This window comes from Gavialis gangeticus, unplaced genomic scaffold, assembly GCF_001723915.1.
Source record: "Gavialis gangeticus isolate Ggan-Ray unplaced genomic scaffold, GavGan_comp1, whole genome shotgun sequence".
Lineage (NCBI taxonomy): Eukaryota > Metazoa > Chordata > Crocodylia > Gavialidae > Gavialis > Gavialis gangeticus.
In genome coordinates this window covers 202,122,932-202,140,670 of record NW_017729032.1, presented here as the reverse complement: position 1 = coordinate 202,140,670, position 17,739 = coordinate 202,122,932, and the positions used below count along the sequence as shown (strand labels likewise).

At 38.2% G+C, this 17,739-nt stretch overlaps 1 protein-coding gene across 12 annotated transcripts in view; it reads left to right on the top strand.

Annotated features, from left to right (window-relative positions):
* Nucleotides 1–17,739, top strand: part of CASK (calcium/calmodulin dependent serine protein kinase) — a 491,685-nt gene that overhangs the window by 466,301 nt on the left and 7,645 nt on the right. For all 12 annotated transcript variants that reach the window (XM_019524150.1, XM_019524148.1, XM_019524143.1 and 9 more), the window contains 4 exons: nt 5,375–5,455; nt 5,556–5,636; nt 7,343–7,545; nt 11,713–11,796. In XM_019524150.1, the coding sequence (XP_019379695.1) occupies nt 5,375–5,455; nt 5,556–5,636; nt 7,343–7,545; nt 11,713–11,796 (449 nt within the window). The remainder of the gene's footprint in view (nt 1–5,374; nt 5,456–5,555; nt 5,637–7,342; nt 7,546–11,712; nt 11,797–17,739) is intronic.

The window sequence follows — 17,739 nt, the reverse complement described above, 5'->3', positions numbered from 1 at the left end:
GGAGGGGGGGCCAGCATGCTCCCCAGCAGACCCGGAAATGGACTGGAAGTACTTCCAGTCCACTTCTGGGTTTGCCGGTAAGCACATGGAGGGCCCCCCACACACCTGTGGGATGCTCCATGCACCCCAGCATCACAGCAATCGTGAGCCACGCCTGCTACCTCAAGGTATATAGAAAAAACTTTTAAAGCTGTGTCTACGTCCGAATCACTGACGCTCCAATCGGCATCGAATCTTCGGATTCGGATTCAGCCGAATGGAATTAGGGACAGTGATCCGAATCAACAAATCGAATAATTGTCCCTGATTCAGGCCAAATCCAAATCGAATTGAGCCCGTTTCACACACCCCTATTAGTCAGTAAAGCTGTTGGGGTTTTATCAGAATCAAAGGAGACGCATACACTCAGTTTCTTATAGTGGAAATGTCTTTCTTATACACTGGCTTACCAAGACACACACGCAGTTTCTTATAGTGGAAATGTCTGTCTTATACATTGGCTTACCTGCAACATTTCCAATTTTTAGTGTCCGCAGCAGAGTTGAACATTTCATATTTCAGTATGACATCAATTGTGATGTCTGGAATAGATGACATGCTGCGGATCTAGTCAATATTACAAAGAGTTACCAGAATTCCAACACTGCTGGCAAAACCTATGGGTGGGGTCACATCCAGAGACCCTTTGTGACAGCAGAAGCCTCCTTTCTGCTGGCAAAGTTACTCCATCTCTACTGAACAGATTAGGCGTCTTTCCCCCAGCGGCAAACAAAAAACACGTAGTCTCCATCATGAGCCAGCTGTCAGGGTCCATTCAGCAGATGGTGCCTGCCCAGAGTGCACTTTGCACTTTGGCAGTACAGCTGTTGAACAGACCATGCAGAGCCACCAGACGCCAGTGAGTGTGAATATGCTTTTGCAGCTCTGCTATGCTGGAATACAGGTATGTATAGACATAGCCTCTAGCGCTCAAGAAGTAGTTAGGATATCAGTAAAAGGTTTTAAATACTGAAAAAGAAAATAACACTATAAATACATATTGAAGTCTCTGTCGTTCCCTGACCCAGTTATGCATGTATTATCCAAGCTTTTTATGTAACATTTAAAAAAGAAAAGCAGTGAACCAAGCCTGTTGTTGTGCTGCTTAATACACAAGTTTGTGTTCAGCTACAGTAGAACACGCAGCAGTAGAATATACAAAATTGTTGTTCTGAAGCTCTTCCTGTCCTGTGTGTGAGGCTTAAAGAGGGAGATGAATACAGACTGGGTAATCTTAACCTTGCATTTGCTTTATTCTGTTGGTTTGAATACTCTTGGTATTTTAACATTTATAAAAATTGAAATAATGTTAGAACCACCTGTTTAGCAAACATTACTGACAACACAGAAAGCCGGACAAAATGAGGAATACAAACAAGACTTTTCTAGTGCCTTGATACAGCATGGATGTTTCAGATGAGCACTGGGCAGTTCTAGCTTCCACAGTCCTAGCCTACATTATGTCTAACTATGGCCAGCGCTATTATTGTACCACCTTCATACAGTTCTACATTTCCCACAAAAAATTGGAAAATACCAATAAAAAGCCATCCTAACAATACAGGTGAAAGAAATGGTGTTCTTGCTGTCTAGCAGGTATCCCATCCATATCCCCCCCCAAAAACAAAGTGCTAATCCAACTCTGGGTCTGAATTAGGTTGTATGTTAGAACTATTATAAAAGTTGAATGTTTTAGAGGAATCAAGCAACTATTGGATGTAGGGCATCAAATGATTGGCGGGGGAGGAGGGGACACAACCCACAGCATATATGCTACAAGTGGCACAGGCAGCCTCTGTGTGTGACACATGGCAGATCAGGGTGGGGACAGGCAGCACAGTGGCAAATAAGGCAGGAAACAAAAAGCAGAGTAGCAGATCGGGCAAGGAGCATGGGGCAGGGAGCAGAAAGTAAATCTGCAAAGGAGGCAGGGGAAGGGGATCGGAGTGACACTTGAAGGGTGCGAGGCTCATCTGTGAATGTAACTACCCTAAAATATAAGTCTCTTTTGTATATGGATTGATTTCTAGAGGTATGCACGTATAGTCTTACAAAAATGAATAGATCTGTAATACTTTTGAGTAGCAGTAAGACAAAGATGTATTATTCAGCTTCCTACCAAAATTAGAGTATGGTGTGGGCACCAGTAAAAAAAACAAAAAACCAGGGCCAGATTCTGTTATCTTCTAGGCATCCAAGTATGATCCTATTCCTCTCTGCTTAAATCCCTGAAAAAAACATTAATGCAGAAGGTGAGTGGGTCCTTCTCATCCTTGCTGCTTTTCGGGGCTTAGTCTTAATGTTGAAATGAAGGCATGATACAAAAGTAGGCACGTTACCAGTTTTTTAGGGACTCAAGCAAGGATAAAATAGGATTGTACTAAGATGTTTAACTGCCAAATAGATACCAAATAGGTAGAACAGGATGTTTTCAGTTTAGGGCTTGAATATGAGGGTGAGAAAATCTCTCAGCCTTTTCTCACAGTATTTGAGTTTAAAACTGGAGTCAGGCTTCAGTGATACACTCCAATAAGATGTGCCATTTTAAAGGTTAAAAATTTAACAAGAACTGCTGGGTTGGGGGGTTGGTTGCTTTGTTTTCCCCTGGTGTCCTGTGTCAAGGTGTTACAAAATTGCTGTTCTCAGAAGACTTCACAATATCTGCCTTAGAGCTGGAAATAGGTCTTACAAAGACCCAAAACCAATAGGTTTGGTTTTGGTCTGAGGAATCCAATTCAAAGTCCACAGGAGAAGTCATGCAACACTGTTGGAAAGTAAAATTCGGCTTTCTTTCTAACAAGAGCATCACAGGAAAATTTTAGCAGCAGTTTTTTAATTTTAATTATGTCAGGCAATGTATAACATTTCCCTTGCTGCTACTTGATAGGAGGCAATTAGGATGCTAGAACATAGTTTGTAAAATAGCCTTGCAATCAGTTAAGTATGTCTGGTTTACTATGTCTTTTTAGGACAACAGTATAGATTTTCATGTGATTTGCCAGAATGCTAGTGGATTGTTTTGGAATTTAAACATGATTTATGAAGCCATGTGTACTTAATTCTTACAGCTAAGAAGTTGGTATTTTCTCTTTTCCTATTAAGATTATTTCTGTCACACTTTGCTCCCTAATCAGTTCAGTTGGAAGCAAGGTCCTCAACTAAACAGCTTTGAAGTAGCATATCACATCTTTCAAAAGTCAGTTTTAAACCAACCAAAGCCCAAGTTTAACATGAATTCAGTATTTTTCTTCCTCACATTCAGTTACCATTTTCAAGAATATTATAAAGATATGGCACAATGATATTTACAAATGTACTGTCAAGAATTATTTTATAGAAATGTTTTTGCAGAATTATAATATGCATAAATTTACTACTAGAAGACTGCTAGGCTTTTATAAAATGTGTTTATCATTTCTTAATGTGATTTATTTGCCTTGTGTGTAGAATATTGCATGAAAAAGTTTATTTTGTGCATATACTTTTTATTTTACTAATATATTACAAGCCATATCTCAATGACCCCTGTACATTTTTCATGCTGTCTTACTCCCAATGGCCTCTGTGCATGTAAGTAACCTGTCAAGTGACAATGCCTCTTTATTTGCTTCTTACTGTTTCCTTTAGTAGCATAGAAACATTAGAAGTTCAGTCTCTAAATGTGCCCTCGTATTCCTCATATCTTGCCTTAAAAAAAAATCATTTTTCATTTGTGTTTGGAAACCCTGCAGTCATTAGGTTAACCCTGTTTAGACCAAGGCATATCTTCCCTTTGCTCCTAGTTTGTGATAAAGACATTTATGTGCACCATTTTTGTTGTTTATTTGTATCTAACATAATACACTACAGCCCAGGAAGAATCAAGGATAGATATTTTTTCAGCAGGGGAAGGATTTAATTGGGGATTAGTTTACTAGACTGGCAAAGCTGTTTAGCATATATTGGATCTGCAGCTCTTTCTTTCTAACTTGGAATGAGCTCGTTAACTAATTTAATCGTAGAACATTAGACATCTTTGTAGGTTCATGGCATGATGCAAAACACTCAGCTCCTTCCTCTAAAAGTATATTTCAGTATTTGGAGACAGATTAAGGGAGATCTTTTTTCTCAGTCAAATTCAAAAAGTTTTCAGACAGACTTACATGTTTGCAAAATTAAGGAGTTTTCGAGTTAATATCCAAAATGATGGTTTTTATAATGTGACTAATATGATGATGTAAGTGTGTATTTTCTTTAAGGTGGAAAGAATTGCAACAGAGATCTTTTCAATATACTTAAAAAATTTCATTTTCAAAATGACCAGCAGATTAAATAAAGTGATAAATAAAGCTATTGGCTTCTTTCTTTCTTTTTTTGTAAGAGCAACCAGAAATATAATTTTGGTGACTCTTATTAGAATGGGTCCCTCCTCTTTTGAAAGTGCTGATTGCCACAATCATTATTTTTAATTAGTGCTGTTTCTTGCCTTATTTCTTCATTGGATTTCTACTGAAATGCCTGTGACATTGTAAACATTGTATTTCAGGGCTTAAGCAGGAACAGTGTGATTTTAATGAAGAAAATTTGATTTGACATATACAGTATACCTTGTCAATTGACAGCAATCTAAATAGGTACCACAGAAAACAGATTTCAGTTAAATGAAGATTTTTTTTTTAAAGAGGGATGGCAGAGAGCTTAAATAATTTTTCCCCCAGTATGGTAGAGGTTTTTCAGTGTGCAGCAATGTCATCACTTCCCTGGTACAAATCTTCATTCAATGTCAGAAGCTTTAAAAGCATGTGAATTTAAATAGCATGTGTTTAAAGAGAACTCTACTTACAGTTAACATGGTAGCTGTTTAAGGAGAATTGTTACAAACAGGGTTAGTCATTTATGCATTTCTCATAATTCTCTAATAAAATACCATTATTTTAACTTCTACCTGTAGTGTAAATAGATGTTCTCATAATATATTCATGTTGGTCACTGTCTATAATTTTTTTTAGTACTGCTAGTTCCCCAGGTATGCAACAATGTGAATAGCATGCTCTTTTACCTGTTTTTGTGATCTGCTAAATACTGCATGAAAGGAACTGCAAACCTTACTGAGACTTTCAGTAGTTTGAATGCAACTTACTACTAAACTGTTTTTACAGAATTAAAAATTAATCTGTAATAAAATGGCTAATTCAAGGATATTTCTATACTGTCAATTTAATTGCCTTTTTTTAAAAAAGGTACTTTGGATTGCAGATTTAACATTGGTATTAGAAGTATAATAAATCAAAATAAATTTCTTATCTTACTTAATATACTTTTTCCTCTTATCTCTGTTTGTTCCTTTGTTTTTTAGTGTTTGATCAATTAGATCTTGTCACATATGAAGAAGTAGTAAAACTGCCAGCATTCAAAAGGAAAACACTAGTCTTACTAGGTAATTCTAAGAATATTCTTAATATTCTAAATATATGAGTATATTTTCAGCTCTCTTCCTGGTGCTAAATTTTAATTTCTTCTTTGTATTGGGAATTTAGGTGCACATGGTGTTGGAAGGAGACACATAAAAAATACACTTATCACAAAACATCCAGACAGATTTGCATATCCTATTCCACGTAAGTAGCTATGTTAAATATGGCAGAAACTTACAAGTATTACTTTTCTGCAGTAGTAGTAATATTATCAGTTCATTACTATCCATTTGTAATTGTAGTATGTTAATGCCTAGTATAAGTTAAGACTGGTATGTAAGTCACAATACTGGTGGGTGCATTTTTGTGTTGTGCTGACACCAAGAATAAAACATCACTTTCACTTAAAACATTTTTAGGCTATACTCATAACAACTATATAGAGTTTAATGAAGCATGCTTCTTTTCCCAAACTAGTTGTTATTTTGAAGAGTAGACTTCAAATCATTTTATCTTTTATTTAGTTTTACATTCTTGATTTAGTCAAGACAGAAAAGGCCCTAAACTTGACAAAAAATGTTTATAATTCCCCAGAAGATAAATATAAGCTGGATTTGCATGAAACTTAATATATTATCTTATTGAAATGGTTTAAATAGCTTTTCATATAGCCTTACAAACTGTTACAGTCGTGAAATAACTTTTAAGTTTCCCGAGTTGATTTTGGGTCAAACACAATTTGCTGCACTGTTTGCAAGTAAATTTGTTACCCAGGCCTCTGTTTCTCCATCTTATTTGTGTCTGCAGGTACCTGCTATAGTAATTATAGCACCTATACATGTGGCAGATGTCTGTTCCAATGCGTGCTAATTAGCTGCAGCATTTTAATTAATGTACTCTAGCAGTCTCCACATCATGTTTGTTCAGCATCCCTGTGCTTCAAAATAGCAGCGGGGCACTTGAACTAAAGCTTGTCAAATGAGCTTTAGTTCAGTTGCCCCCACCACCATTTTGAAACTTGGGGATGCTAAATACATGGGATGCTGTGGGCACTTTAATTGGAGCAGCTCTCAGAACCTCTCCAATTAAAGCACCCCCCAACCCCAGAGCACATGTGTAGACACTGTATGCCCTGCCACATGTATTGCAGAATTCTTTGCAGTATAGTTAACTATTTAAGGGCATGCATTTATTTCTCAAACTCTGCATTTTGAAATTAGCAGTACAACAGCTGCCACCCATCAGCCCTCCTAAATACCACCCTTTTTGTCAGCCTGAGGCGGCCACAGAAGCCACAAGGTCCCCTGTATGATAATGAAGGTCATGGTATCTTATAGAAACCTGAATAGCTTTCTACTTCATTAGGCTTTTATTTTAAAATTAAGTGTTAATATGTGTAGCTGTACAATTTTGTTTTGTTTGATCTTTTTAGAGTTAAAAATAATGCTTAGTGTTACTTTTTAGAAGTTGCCTGCAATGGCAGAGGCAGGAAAACAATAGGAATGCATGAAGAAGGGTTTCTTAATTTGTTAACACCGTATCACACCATCCCATTCAGAGCATGAAAGTGCTTGGATTGAACAACATTATTGTTTTCACTCCTAGGGCATGGAAATACAGGAACCATCTGACAAGGCTTTTCTAAGAAAAGAGACCTTGGCTGGGTTCCTGAACCCTAGGGGTGCTTCTCTTTGTGGGATGAGGGGGTACAGTTTACATAGTGCCAACGTTCTTTTCTGGGTCAACGATGAAGGCATTCCCTGTCAAGGAGTGTTCCAAGACATTTGCAGCTAAGGACTTGCAAAGCTTCTGCTTGGAGGTCGTAGATCCCTACCTTAGGAATCAAGCAGTTAAGACCACTAAACAGTTGATATACCTGAAGCTTCTTTTTGTATTCCTTGAAATTCCAGACACAACCAGACCTCCAAAGAAAGATGAAGAAAATGGAAAGAATTATTATTTTGTGTCACATGACCAGATGATGCAGGATATATCCAACAATGAGTATTTGGAATATGGCAGCCACGAGGATGCAATGTATGGGACGAAACTGGAAACAATACGGAAGATCCATGAGCAGGGACTAATTGCAATACTTGATGTAGAGCCTCAGGTACTTTTCAGAAACATAAGCATGGAGCTTATGCTTATGGAACATGAGCATAAGCATAGAGCTTTTATCCCAAGACCTCTGAACCTTATTTTATTACATTAAATCATTGATTATTAATAATCATATAATTTAAAGTATATACTTAATCATACAATAATCTAGGAAGTTTTTAACATGTGGGATGATGATTCCCAAAACAGAGGGCTATTAGTATATGGAGTCATCTTCTTTTGAACATCTGAGTAAAAGTATGAAGCAGAAAATATCTCACAGTTTGGCTTGGCAAGGGATTGGTTTGCTATGAAAATATACTTGGTGCACATTTTAATATATCGAGAGTGTAGGACTTCTTATGTTGTTCATTGCACTTAGCTGTCCAGCGCAGAAACAGGTTGCACTTACCAGACATGGCATATTAATGTGTTCAGCCATAGATTTCTCCTTGATACATTACACAGGAGGGGGAAGCTTGTTCTTCTGTGCCCAAACTATCCCTACCTCAGAATGATCAGCACCACCATAAACATTTTCTGTCTGTCGCCCATGTTACAGAATGGTGCTGCCAGCAGCACGGCCAGGTCAGCTCAACTCTGAGCTGTCTCTGTGTGTGATGTGGTAGCTTCTGTGAGTAGAAACAGTCAGAAACCTAATGGATGCAAGCAGTTTGATCATGGTGCTGCCATTTTCATGTAAAATCTTTAGAGGAAAATTTTAACTAATTTTCTTTGGACCACCCTCCCAGTCCCCCTACCTAGACATGAATTTCAGTTTGCAACCAAGTAAGTATCTGTTTTATTATTAGCTGAAAATTGAAAATAAGTTGGATGCCTGCAGTGCCTCCAAGTTAATATTTGAGCAAGTTAGAGGAAATGAATAAAAATGAAGGCTGAAATAATTTGTAGGAACCAATTAAAAATATGAGCAATTTCACCCAGAAGACAATGGACCTTGCAGAGTTTTTTCCTGGATTAATTGACCATTTTTTTTTTAAACCAGCCACCACTATGATATGCAGGGGCTCATCCCCATATAAGTAAAACTAACTGAGACCACAATGGTACTGTATTTACTTGAATACAAGACTAGGTTTTTTCCCCCAGTTAGCATGGGGGGAAAAAAAGCCTCTAGTCTTATAATTGCATACAAGGAAACCTCATTAAATGCATTGCCTATCATTAAACTGCTGCCAAAAGCGGTATGTGTTTAGTAATAGAAATCAGCTAGAAAGTTGATTAAAATGCAGCCAACACTGAGCATGACTGTAAAACACGTAGCCTACCTTCAGTAAATATACTGATGGGAACCTACCACAATGATAAGCTAGTGCAGCCTGTCTGAATAAGGTATAGGTAGTGCCCATTCAGCTCAGTCATCTTCACATCAATTCTTTTTCAAGTCATGGTGAGCCACTACATTGAATCATAGAATCCTAGAAAGTTAGGATTGGAAGCGACCTCATGAGATCATCTAATGTAATTGCTCAAAGCAGGACCATCCCCAGGCCTGTCATTCCAGACAAGGCTTTGTTTACCCGGGTCTTAAAAACCTTCAAGGATGGAGATTCCACAACCTTTCTGGGTAGCCTGTTTCAGTCCTCTACTACCCTGCTAGTGAGAACGTTTTTCCTAATATCTAACCTAAGCTTCGCTTGCTGCAACTTGAGACCATTGTTCCTTGTTCTGTCATCTGCTACCACTGAGAACAGTTTAGCTCCATCCTCTTTTTAACCCCCCCTTAGGTAGTTCAAGGCTGCTATTAAATCCCCTCTCAGTCTTCTCTTCTCCAAACTAAATACGCGCAGTTCTCTCAGTCTCTCCTCCCAGCTTCCTAACCATTTTCGTTGCCTTCCACTGGACTCTCCAGCTTGTCCACATGCTTTTTGTAGCAGGGAGCCCAAAACTGGACACAGTATTCCAGGTGTCACCTCACCGGAAGAATCACTTCCCTCAGTGTGCTGGCAATGCTCCTACTAATACTGCCCAGTGTGCTTTTAGCCTTCTTGGCAACAAGAGCACACTGTTGGCTTAATGTTCAGTTTATTGTCCACTGTAATCCTTGGTCCTTTTCTGCAGGGTTGCAGCTTAGCCAGTCTGTCCCCAGCCTGTACCAGTGCATGAATTGTTCTGTCCCAAGTACAAGACTTTGCCCTGGCACTTATTGAACCTCATGGTATTTGTTTTGGTCCAATCGTTCAATTTGCCAGGGTCTGTCTGAATCCTAGCCCTAACCTCTAGCATAGTAATATGTGTATATACAAATTACAGTGGCTGTGTTTATTTCTAGATCAGTGTTTTCAACTTTGCCCCTCACTTCCATGTGTTGAGGAAGAGCAGGGTCTGACAGTAAGGAAGGGAGGAAGGGGATGCAAGAGAAAAAAGTTGGGGGTGGGGGGGCGGGGAATGACACACAGAGGGCAAAGGAGCTTCCTGACCTCCTCACAGATTTGTTTTCCCTGCTGTAGTAGTGGGAGGGAGACAAATTCATGGCAAACTTCCAACAGTTAAATTCTGTAACTGGAATATTATAACAAATGTATAATTTTTCCATATACAGAATCTAATTATTGGGGCATCATCTTATATTTGAGTAAATACAGCATATTTGCATTACACTGGCAGTTTCATCGTCATATAACTTCTTCTCCATGGCTGAATTCATTAGACCAGAGAATCTGTTGTGGACATTGCAGCTGTTAGACTTCCAGTTTCATTACAGTGGAGACTTGCATAACAAGAATAAGCCTTCAGATGATATTGTGTAACAGGGTTCATCTAATTCATTGCAGTCACAGTAGTACCCCTCTGAAAAATACATTTGAAAAATCACAACTCTACCAGCATTTTACATCCATAACAGTATTTACAGTCTCTTCTATTTTAGTAGTTCAAACACAAACTAGTATGATAAACCATGATAAAATGGTGTAAGAATATGCTATATGTGAGCATGGCTATATTATGCATGCCAATAGTAGGATTTACAGAAGGCTTTTGAATTTATTTGAAAATGTCCTTGACTTTTTAACTGTAGTTTCTATAAATGTAAGGTCTTGTATGATCATATTTTCAGTAAACCTGTGTATACAATTTTTTCTGCTATACTCCTTCCCCTGAACACTTGCTTGGCAATCTCTTTCCATAGCAAGCCTTGTAGGGCCAGCCTGTCCATGACCTCTGCCGTAGTTGGTGCAATGCTTCCCTATTCCACCTCCAGACATTCTCTGTGCTGTGAGGTTTCTCGCCCCTCGCAGAGGGGATTCATCTCATCTCTTTTGAGAAGCCTTGCATAAGTGATGGTTTCTGAGGGTGGAATTCAAGCAGTAGAGAGGAACATCTGTTTAGGCTTGGGATAGAATGGATTTTTTTTTAAAAGGACCTTGTGGGCAGAAAGGACGGGTAAGAGTGTGGGTTGCACCTTTTCATTCCACATACACAAGCAGTTGAGATCAGATAGGTTGTTTGCTTGCTGCTCCAGGTTCCAATCTGGACTGGACATCTATGAAACTGGCTCACCTCTTATTCCTGTTTGAGACAGATTGCTTGTGACTGTTTGCTTTTCATTTACCCTTTTGCAAAAATGCACCATGTGGGTTTTATAGCTGAGCCACTAGCCATACTTTATCAAACTATGTTTAGTGAGTCTCTTCAGGTCCTGGAAGCTTTGAAGTTTTCACATTAGAACTTGTTTTGTGCCAGCAAGTAATAAAAATATGTTTATCTCCAGGTTGAACCATATCTTAGCCTAATTTTTTGCTATGATTTTCCATTCAGCATTGATTATGAAGCACAGTTTATATTGTGTCCTGCCTATAACATCATAGCAAAAGGTTTCCTGGCTAATATAAATTGTTCAGTCTAACACATTTTTATTCTATTTTTTACGGGAAATGTCCCAGTGTTAAAATATTGATGTTTTCATATATTCCAACATATATTTATCATTAAATCAATTTGATGATAAATCTGCAATTAGGACCACCCCCCTTTCACCATCTCTTTGCAAAGCATTATGGGTATAAATTGAACAACCCGCTTGGATTTGTAAAATGTATTTGTTATATTTTAAAACTTACTTGGAGTCTTGTTAATTCTTCTACTTCTGTATTGAAATGTGTGTCATCTGAATCAATTTCTTCCATTTCTAAAGTATTCAGTGTTTTTCATGTAGGCACTGAAGGTCCTGAGAACTGCAGAGTTTGCTCCTTTTGTTGTTTTTATTGCTGCACCTACAATTACTCCAGGCATTAATGAGGTAAGGCATGTTGCAATTAATTGTTTTTACTAGGAGAGACAAAGTGACAATTCTGATTTATGAATAAGATTTACATTTTAACTGATCCACTGGCTATTATAGCGCAGTCAGAGAACTGTGACAGTTAAGATGGACATGAGCTGCTTACTCCTTAACAGCTGCTTTTTCTAAATATATTTCAACTTTATGCATTAACATTGACTTTATGCAAAGACAGTATTTCATAGTATTCATATTTCTTCAGATGGCAAGTTTAACATTAACTGATACATAGATCATTACGTTTCTTTTGTAAGTCGTTTTAAAATCCACTGATTGGCTTTATTCCCTCCCTGCCCATATGAATCCCTGCCTAAAAGAATCATTATCAAAATCCTTGCTATGACTGTTGAACCAACTAACTGATCACCTATCTTTGGATCTCCAAATACTTAATCATGCCAACGGGTTTACTCTTCTCTTCAAGTAAAAGGAATTTGCTATGATGGGTATGTCTACGCAGCAACACAAAGATGTGAGTGTGGCATGAACAGACATATATCTGTACTAGTTTTACTCTAGCTAGCTCAAGTAACAGTGAAGATGCAATCTGGACAATTGTGTAGGCCAGTAACCTGAATAAGTAGCCAGGGTCCTGGCAGGCTTATACTCTCGTTGCTAGCTTGTGCTGAAGCATATGCCACTGTATCTTCAGTTACCTATTCTAACTAGATCAAAGCAAGCTTGTGTATGCCTGCCTGCACAGCAGCCGCATCTTCATTGTGCTGGGTAGACAGACTCAAAATTTCATCTTTGGAAATATATCTCCCCGAAATACCATAGAAACTGGTTTATTAAATCCAAATAACATAATGGTGCTCAGAATTGTAAACAAACCCTAAATTAGCAAATATCCTGTTGTGAGGTTATGTTACATGTCTATGCAGGACCACATCATGATTTTTTCCTGAAAGTTAAGTAAACTGTCATTAATTCAAAGAGAGTTACATGAGTAAAGACCTTCAGATTTGTACAAAAGCATTTTACCTGCTCCTTCATGTTCTGTGTTTTTCTTTACTAGTAAGTTATTTAATTACATTAGTATTTTCCTGTTACCCAGTTCCTCTTCCTTCTTGATTCTTCAGGAAAGGCATAATTCTGTGTTTGCAACAACAATCTGTGTTTATATAAATTTCTTTGTCATGGTTATACAGTTATGACCTCACTACAGAATAGTGCAGAAATATAGAAGATGGGCCAGAAAAGATATATGCCCATTGTTTAAACAAAATACTTTAAATAACATGGAGAAGACAAGAAAATTATGGAAATCAAATAAAAAAACAGATGGCTTTGTGTACTAAAATTCCCAAATAAAAAAATGAAGATATTTCAGGACATTCTGTTTCCAACTGTGTTAAAGTAAGGTAGAAATCATTCTCAGGTTGCTGATGTTGTTATTTACTGTAAATGCATACATGGTTATATAATCTTGGGCACATATTAAAATTCTGCATCTTTATTTTGCGTCGTGCACAGCAAATAAGTAGTGCTGTTTAAAAAGTTAAAGAGTGTCAGCATCATTTCTGGATTGTATTATGCAACTGTTATGGTACCTGTAGCCAGTGCTATTGTATAACTTAGCATACCCTCTCCAAGAGCCACGGAAAGATCTTCATTACTAATTTTTACCTAAACAGATGACTTTGCCTTTGGGACTCAAGTGTTTGCAGAATTACCTAATTCCTTCAGCGTCTTACTTCCTATCTCACTTTTGGTGAGGAATCCCACTTTAACTCCCAGCTGGGCTTCCTTGGCTCAGTCACACTGATATACTTCTGTGTTAGTTTCCTTTTAATCTTGCACAAATTTGTGTTGTACTGATTTGGAGATGTGGCTCTATTCTTTGGAAATGGGATATTTTATGCATCCATTTATTAACAGGAAAAATGTAGAAGGAGTTAATAAATAAATGATAGGTTTGAAATATGTAGTGTCATCATTATACTCTTGTACTATGTCCTCTGTATTTCATAGGTGCTGTAGTAACACACATGATACGTACCAACACTGTTTATGGCCATAATTCTGTAAATGACTGTGTGGGCAGACCCAACTGCAGTCAGAGCCAGTCTTTAGTATTTTTAGTATTTAGTATTTCGCCCTCCTAGTGAGTACTTTAATTAAAACTCCCACCCTGAGTGAACCAACAAAATTTACTTTAAAAAAAATTAACAGCAGCAGTTGTCAATAATACAATGCAGGATCCTGCTCTCCACCATTTATTATGCTGCATGAAAAGGAAAAAGAATGGAAAACTATGCAAGTGATTGTGTTACATGTTTTTGCAGGCTGAGGGACAGCACACAAGGTTTCAGTGTACATGTTTCATATTTTGTGTTCTTTTTTGTCCACAAAATCCTCATTTGTATAAAGAACATCCCTTTCTGTTGCCTTTGTTAACAAACCGTGTTTTATTCTGTAAACACCTCTGTAAGCGATTGTCCTTTTTCCTTTATGTTTTTTTCTTGAATTATCATCTTTGCTTTTCTTTTCATTTTCCTGCAATCATACTAATCTTACCTAGCTGCCAAAATGGTGCAGAAAATTGCCTGTAAGTACCTACTAAGAACTGATAAGATACAGTCCTGAGTATTTAATAGATATAAACTGTAGATATTTTTTGTTTCCTGTTCAGCATTATTTCCAATATTAGAATAAATAATATAATAAGAACCTTAGACATCTGTACTAAAGCTCACTCAAATATAAGGATTCTTTTATGAGCAGGAAGGTAAACATTTAGCATAATCTCAGAAACATATACGCTTATCTAGTATGTTGGGGTAAAGACCAAAAAAAGCTAAACTCCTAAGGGTGAAAGAAACCTGGTATTTTACTGGGAAAAGAGGAGTCGTGTAAACCAAGACAGCAGTCTATCTTTGGTGTATACTCTGTCCACATCGCAGTGAGCAGGATGAGAAGCTTTAGAACAGCAAGCCAAATGCTAAGAGTATATCCAGGGTCTACCCTGGTAGTCCCTGCACAGGGCGTACTTAAATGCCTGGTGTGTTAGAGTCAAGGGAGGCAAGTTATATAGTGCATCGTCCAAGTGCTGTGTTAGTAAAGGTTGACCTGCTGCTTGAATTCACTATGTGTCTGTCTTTACTGACCTGACAAAGATTTTTTGGGTGATATCTTTTATTGGACCTAAGGAATACCTTGCATTTGAAAGTTTGTCAAAGTCTTCCAGCCATTCTGTTGGTCCAGTAAGAGATACCACCCAAAAAATCCCTGCCTCTCGCATAATTCCTGGATCATCATGGCTACAACATCACTGTAATAATACCATTCACTCATCTGCATCCTGATTAATGTCTTAAAATCAAGAAAATTGGTTTGGAAGGGGCCTCAGGAGGTCATCTAGTCTAACCCCTTGTTCAAAGCAGGACCCATCTCCAGCTAGATCATCCAAGCCAAGGCTTTGTCTACCTGGGTCTTAAAAGCCTTCAAGGATGGAGATTCCACCACCTCTCTGGGTAACCTGTTCCAGTGTTTTACTGCCCTCCTAGTGAGAAAATTCTTCTTAATATCTAACCTAAACTTCCCTTGTGGCAGCTTGAAACCATTGCTCCTTGGTTTGTCATCTGCCACCACTGCGAACAGTGTAGCTCTATCCTCTTTGGAACCCCGCTTTAGGGTAGCTGAAGACTGCTATTAAATCCCCTCTCAGTCTTCTCTTCTCAAGACTAAATAAGCCCAGTTCCCTCAGCCTGTCCTCAGAAGTTATGTTCTCCAGGCCCCTAGCCATTTTCATTTCCCTCCAGTGGACTGTCTCCAGTTTGTCAACATCCCTTCTGTAGTGGGGGACACAAAGCTGGACACAGGACTCCAGATGTGGCCTCATCTGTGCCAAATAGAGGGGAAGAATCACTTCCCTCAGTCTGCTGGCAACACTCCTACTTATGCAGCCCAGTGTTATTGCCTGACACAATCGAAGATACAGAATGAGGGTATTTCAAGTGTCCTTACTTTATTTTCTGTAACCAACAACAAATATTCAAGCTAACCTTCCAGTGTAAACAGTAATAGGGTGTGAGCTTCAGAGCCCCTTTATGACCCTTAAATGCCAGTTAACTGCTTATTCACCTTTACTAGAAATATCTAACTAAATTTGCGATCAAGTAGGATCAGATATATCTGTTGCATTCTCATATTCAGTATATTGGAAAAGACATAATTTTGTGCATGCAAATTTATATGCAAATGGAAGTTGTTTATTGCATATTCAGATGAGCAGTCAGCTCAAATAAAAAAACATTCATCTGACTTCTCCCCCTCAAGCTTTGAAGTTTGGATCCCACTTCTGAATTCTGCAGCTTTAGCCTATCTATAACTTGGGAATCTTATTCCTATCAGTAAGAGTATGGGGTAAAAAAAATATTTTCATTTCCATCAGGCCAAGTAGTTTAGTATACATTTCCCAAACTGCTGCCTGCTTTGATGTATATAAAATATATGACCCAAGGGCTAAGACATCAGATATGCATTTTATCATCTAATAAATATATTAGAATCACCTTCTTTGGATTTTGCAAAGTCTAGAAAATCCATATAGAGGTGTAGATTTAGAAACTCTTTATCTTGTTTTCTGCTTTACCTGTTGTTTTAAGAGGAAATGACTGCAGATTTTGCAGCAGTTCCCATAATTTCCTGGGTAAAGTTGATACACGCACAAAACCAACTAGCCCTTTCAATCACAGCACAACTTAATAAGGTGAATGCTTATTTTAAATATACAGCATCACATGCAGCATCTTTTAGTAACATTACATAAAATGTATCTTTTAATGAGATCTTACACATAGGTGATGTTTTACTTTGTGGGCTAATTTCTACAGAAGAGTTCAGATCCTTTTGGTGGTATAAATCAACGTGGCTCTATTGTAGTGCACAGAGCTCTTGCCAATTTGCTTTAGCTAGGGATTTGGTCTCTGGGCAATGTGCTATTTAAAATGCTTGTCGCACATTTAGCAGTTTTTATTCTCTGTTCATCAATATTTGACTTCAGAATAGAGTAAAAAAGCTTGTATGCATCATTGTTTTCCACAGAAGACCGCAGTATATGTCCACATACAGTATTGTATGTGAGGAGTACTTGGCTGACTTTGTTTGGATGTAATTGTCAGCAGTGTAGAGAGTCTTCTGTTGACCCTCTTAAGGAGCACACAGTTTGAAATGTTTCAGAGTATCAGCAGCCTCTTTAAAGATACAGGACTGTACTTCAGGAAGTAGGTGGTTTTATTGCACAGGGAAACAAAACTGTTTCAACAACTTCCACTTCAGGGGCCTCAAAGGCTATGGCTTCCTAAGCTTACTTTGTCACGGCACTTTCAAATATATGGGCACTTCAGGAAAGGACCCTCTCCAAGGGGACAAGGAAAATCAATTGTTGTTCTCTGAATAACTACTAGTGAAAAAGGCTGCTAAACACTGCTCAGTACTCGGTAACACTGAAGCTTTATGCTGCAGTAATTAGAACACTGGAGAACTGAGCCATGGAGAACTGAACTACTAGGATAAAACCAGTTAGCACTAATGACACAGCGTGCCTACACCAGCCATGGTGTACCTGGTGTAGCTTTGCCCCATCCTCCCTCCTGTCATGTTGTGTGCACCCCAGTTTTATTTACACTGCCTTCTGGACACCTTACCCATGATTCCTAAAATATCCTTGTGGAATATTTCAAATGATCATGGGAAGAGCATTCAGACTCCTAGGAGTCATTCTCATCACTGACTCTAAGTCTGCTGTGGCATAAGCCTCTGGCAACTAGGGCTGTGCAAAGCTTCGGTTTCTGATTCGATTTGGTGGAGATTTGGCCTGATTCAGTCACCAAATCTCCAGATCCAATCAGAGGACCCTTTAATCTCTCCAAATTGAATCAGAACCCTCCAAATCAT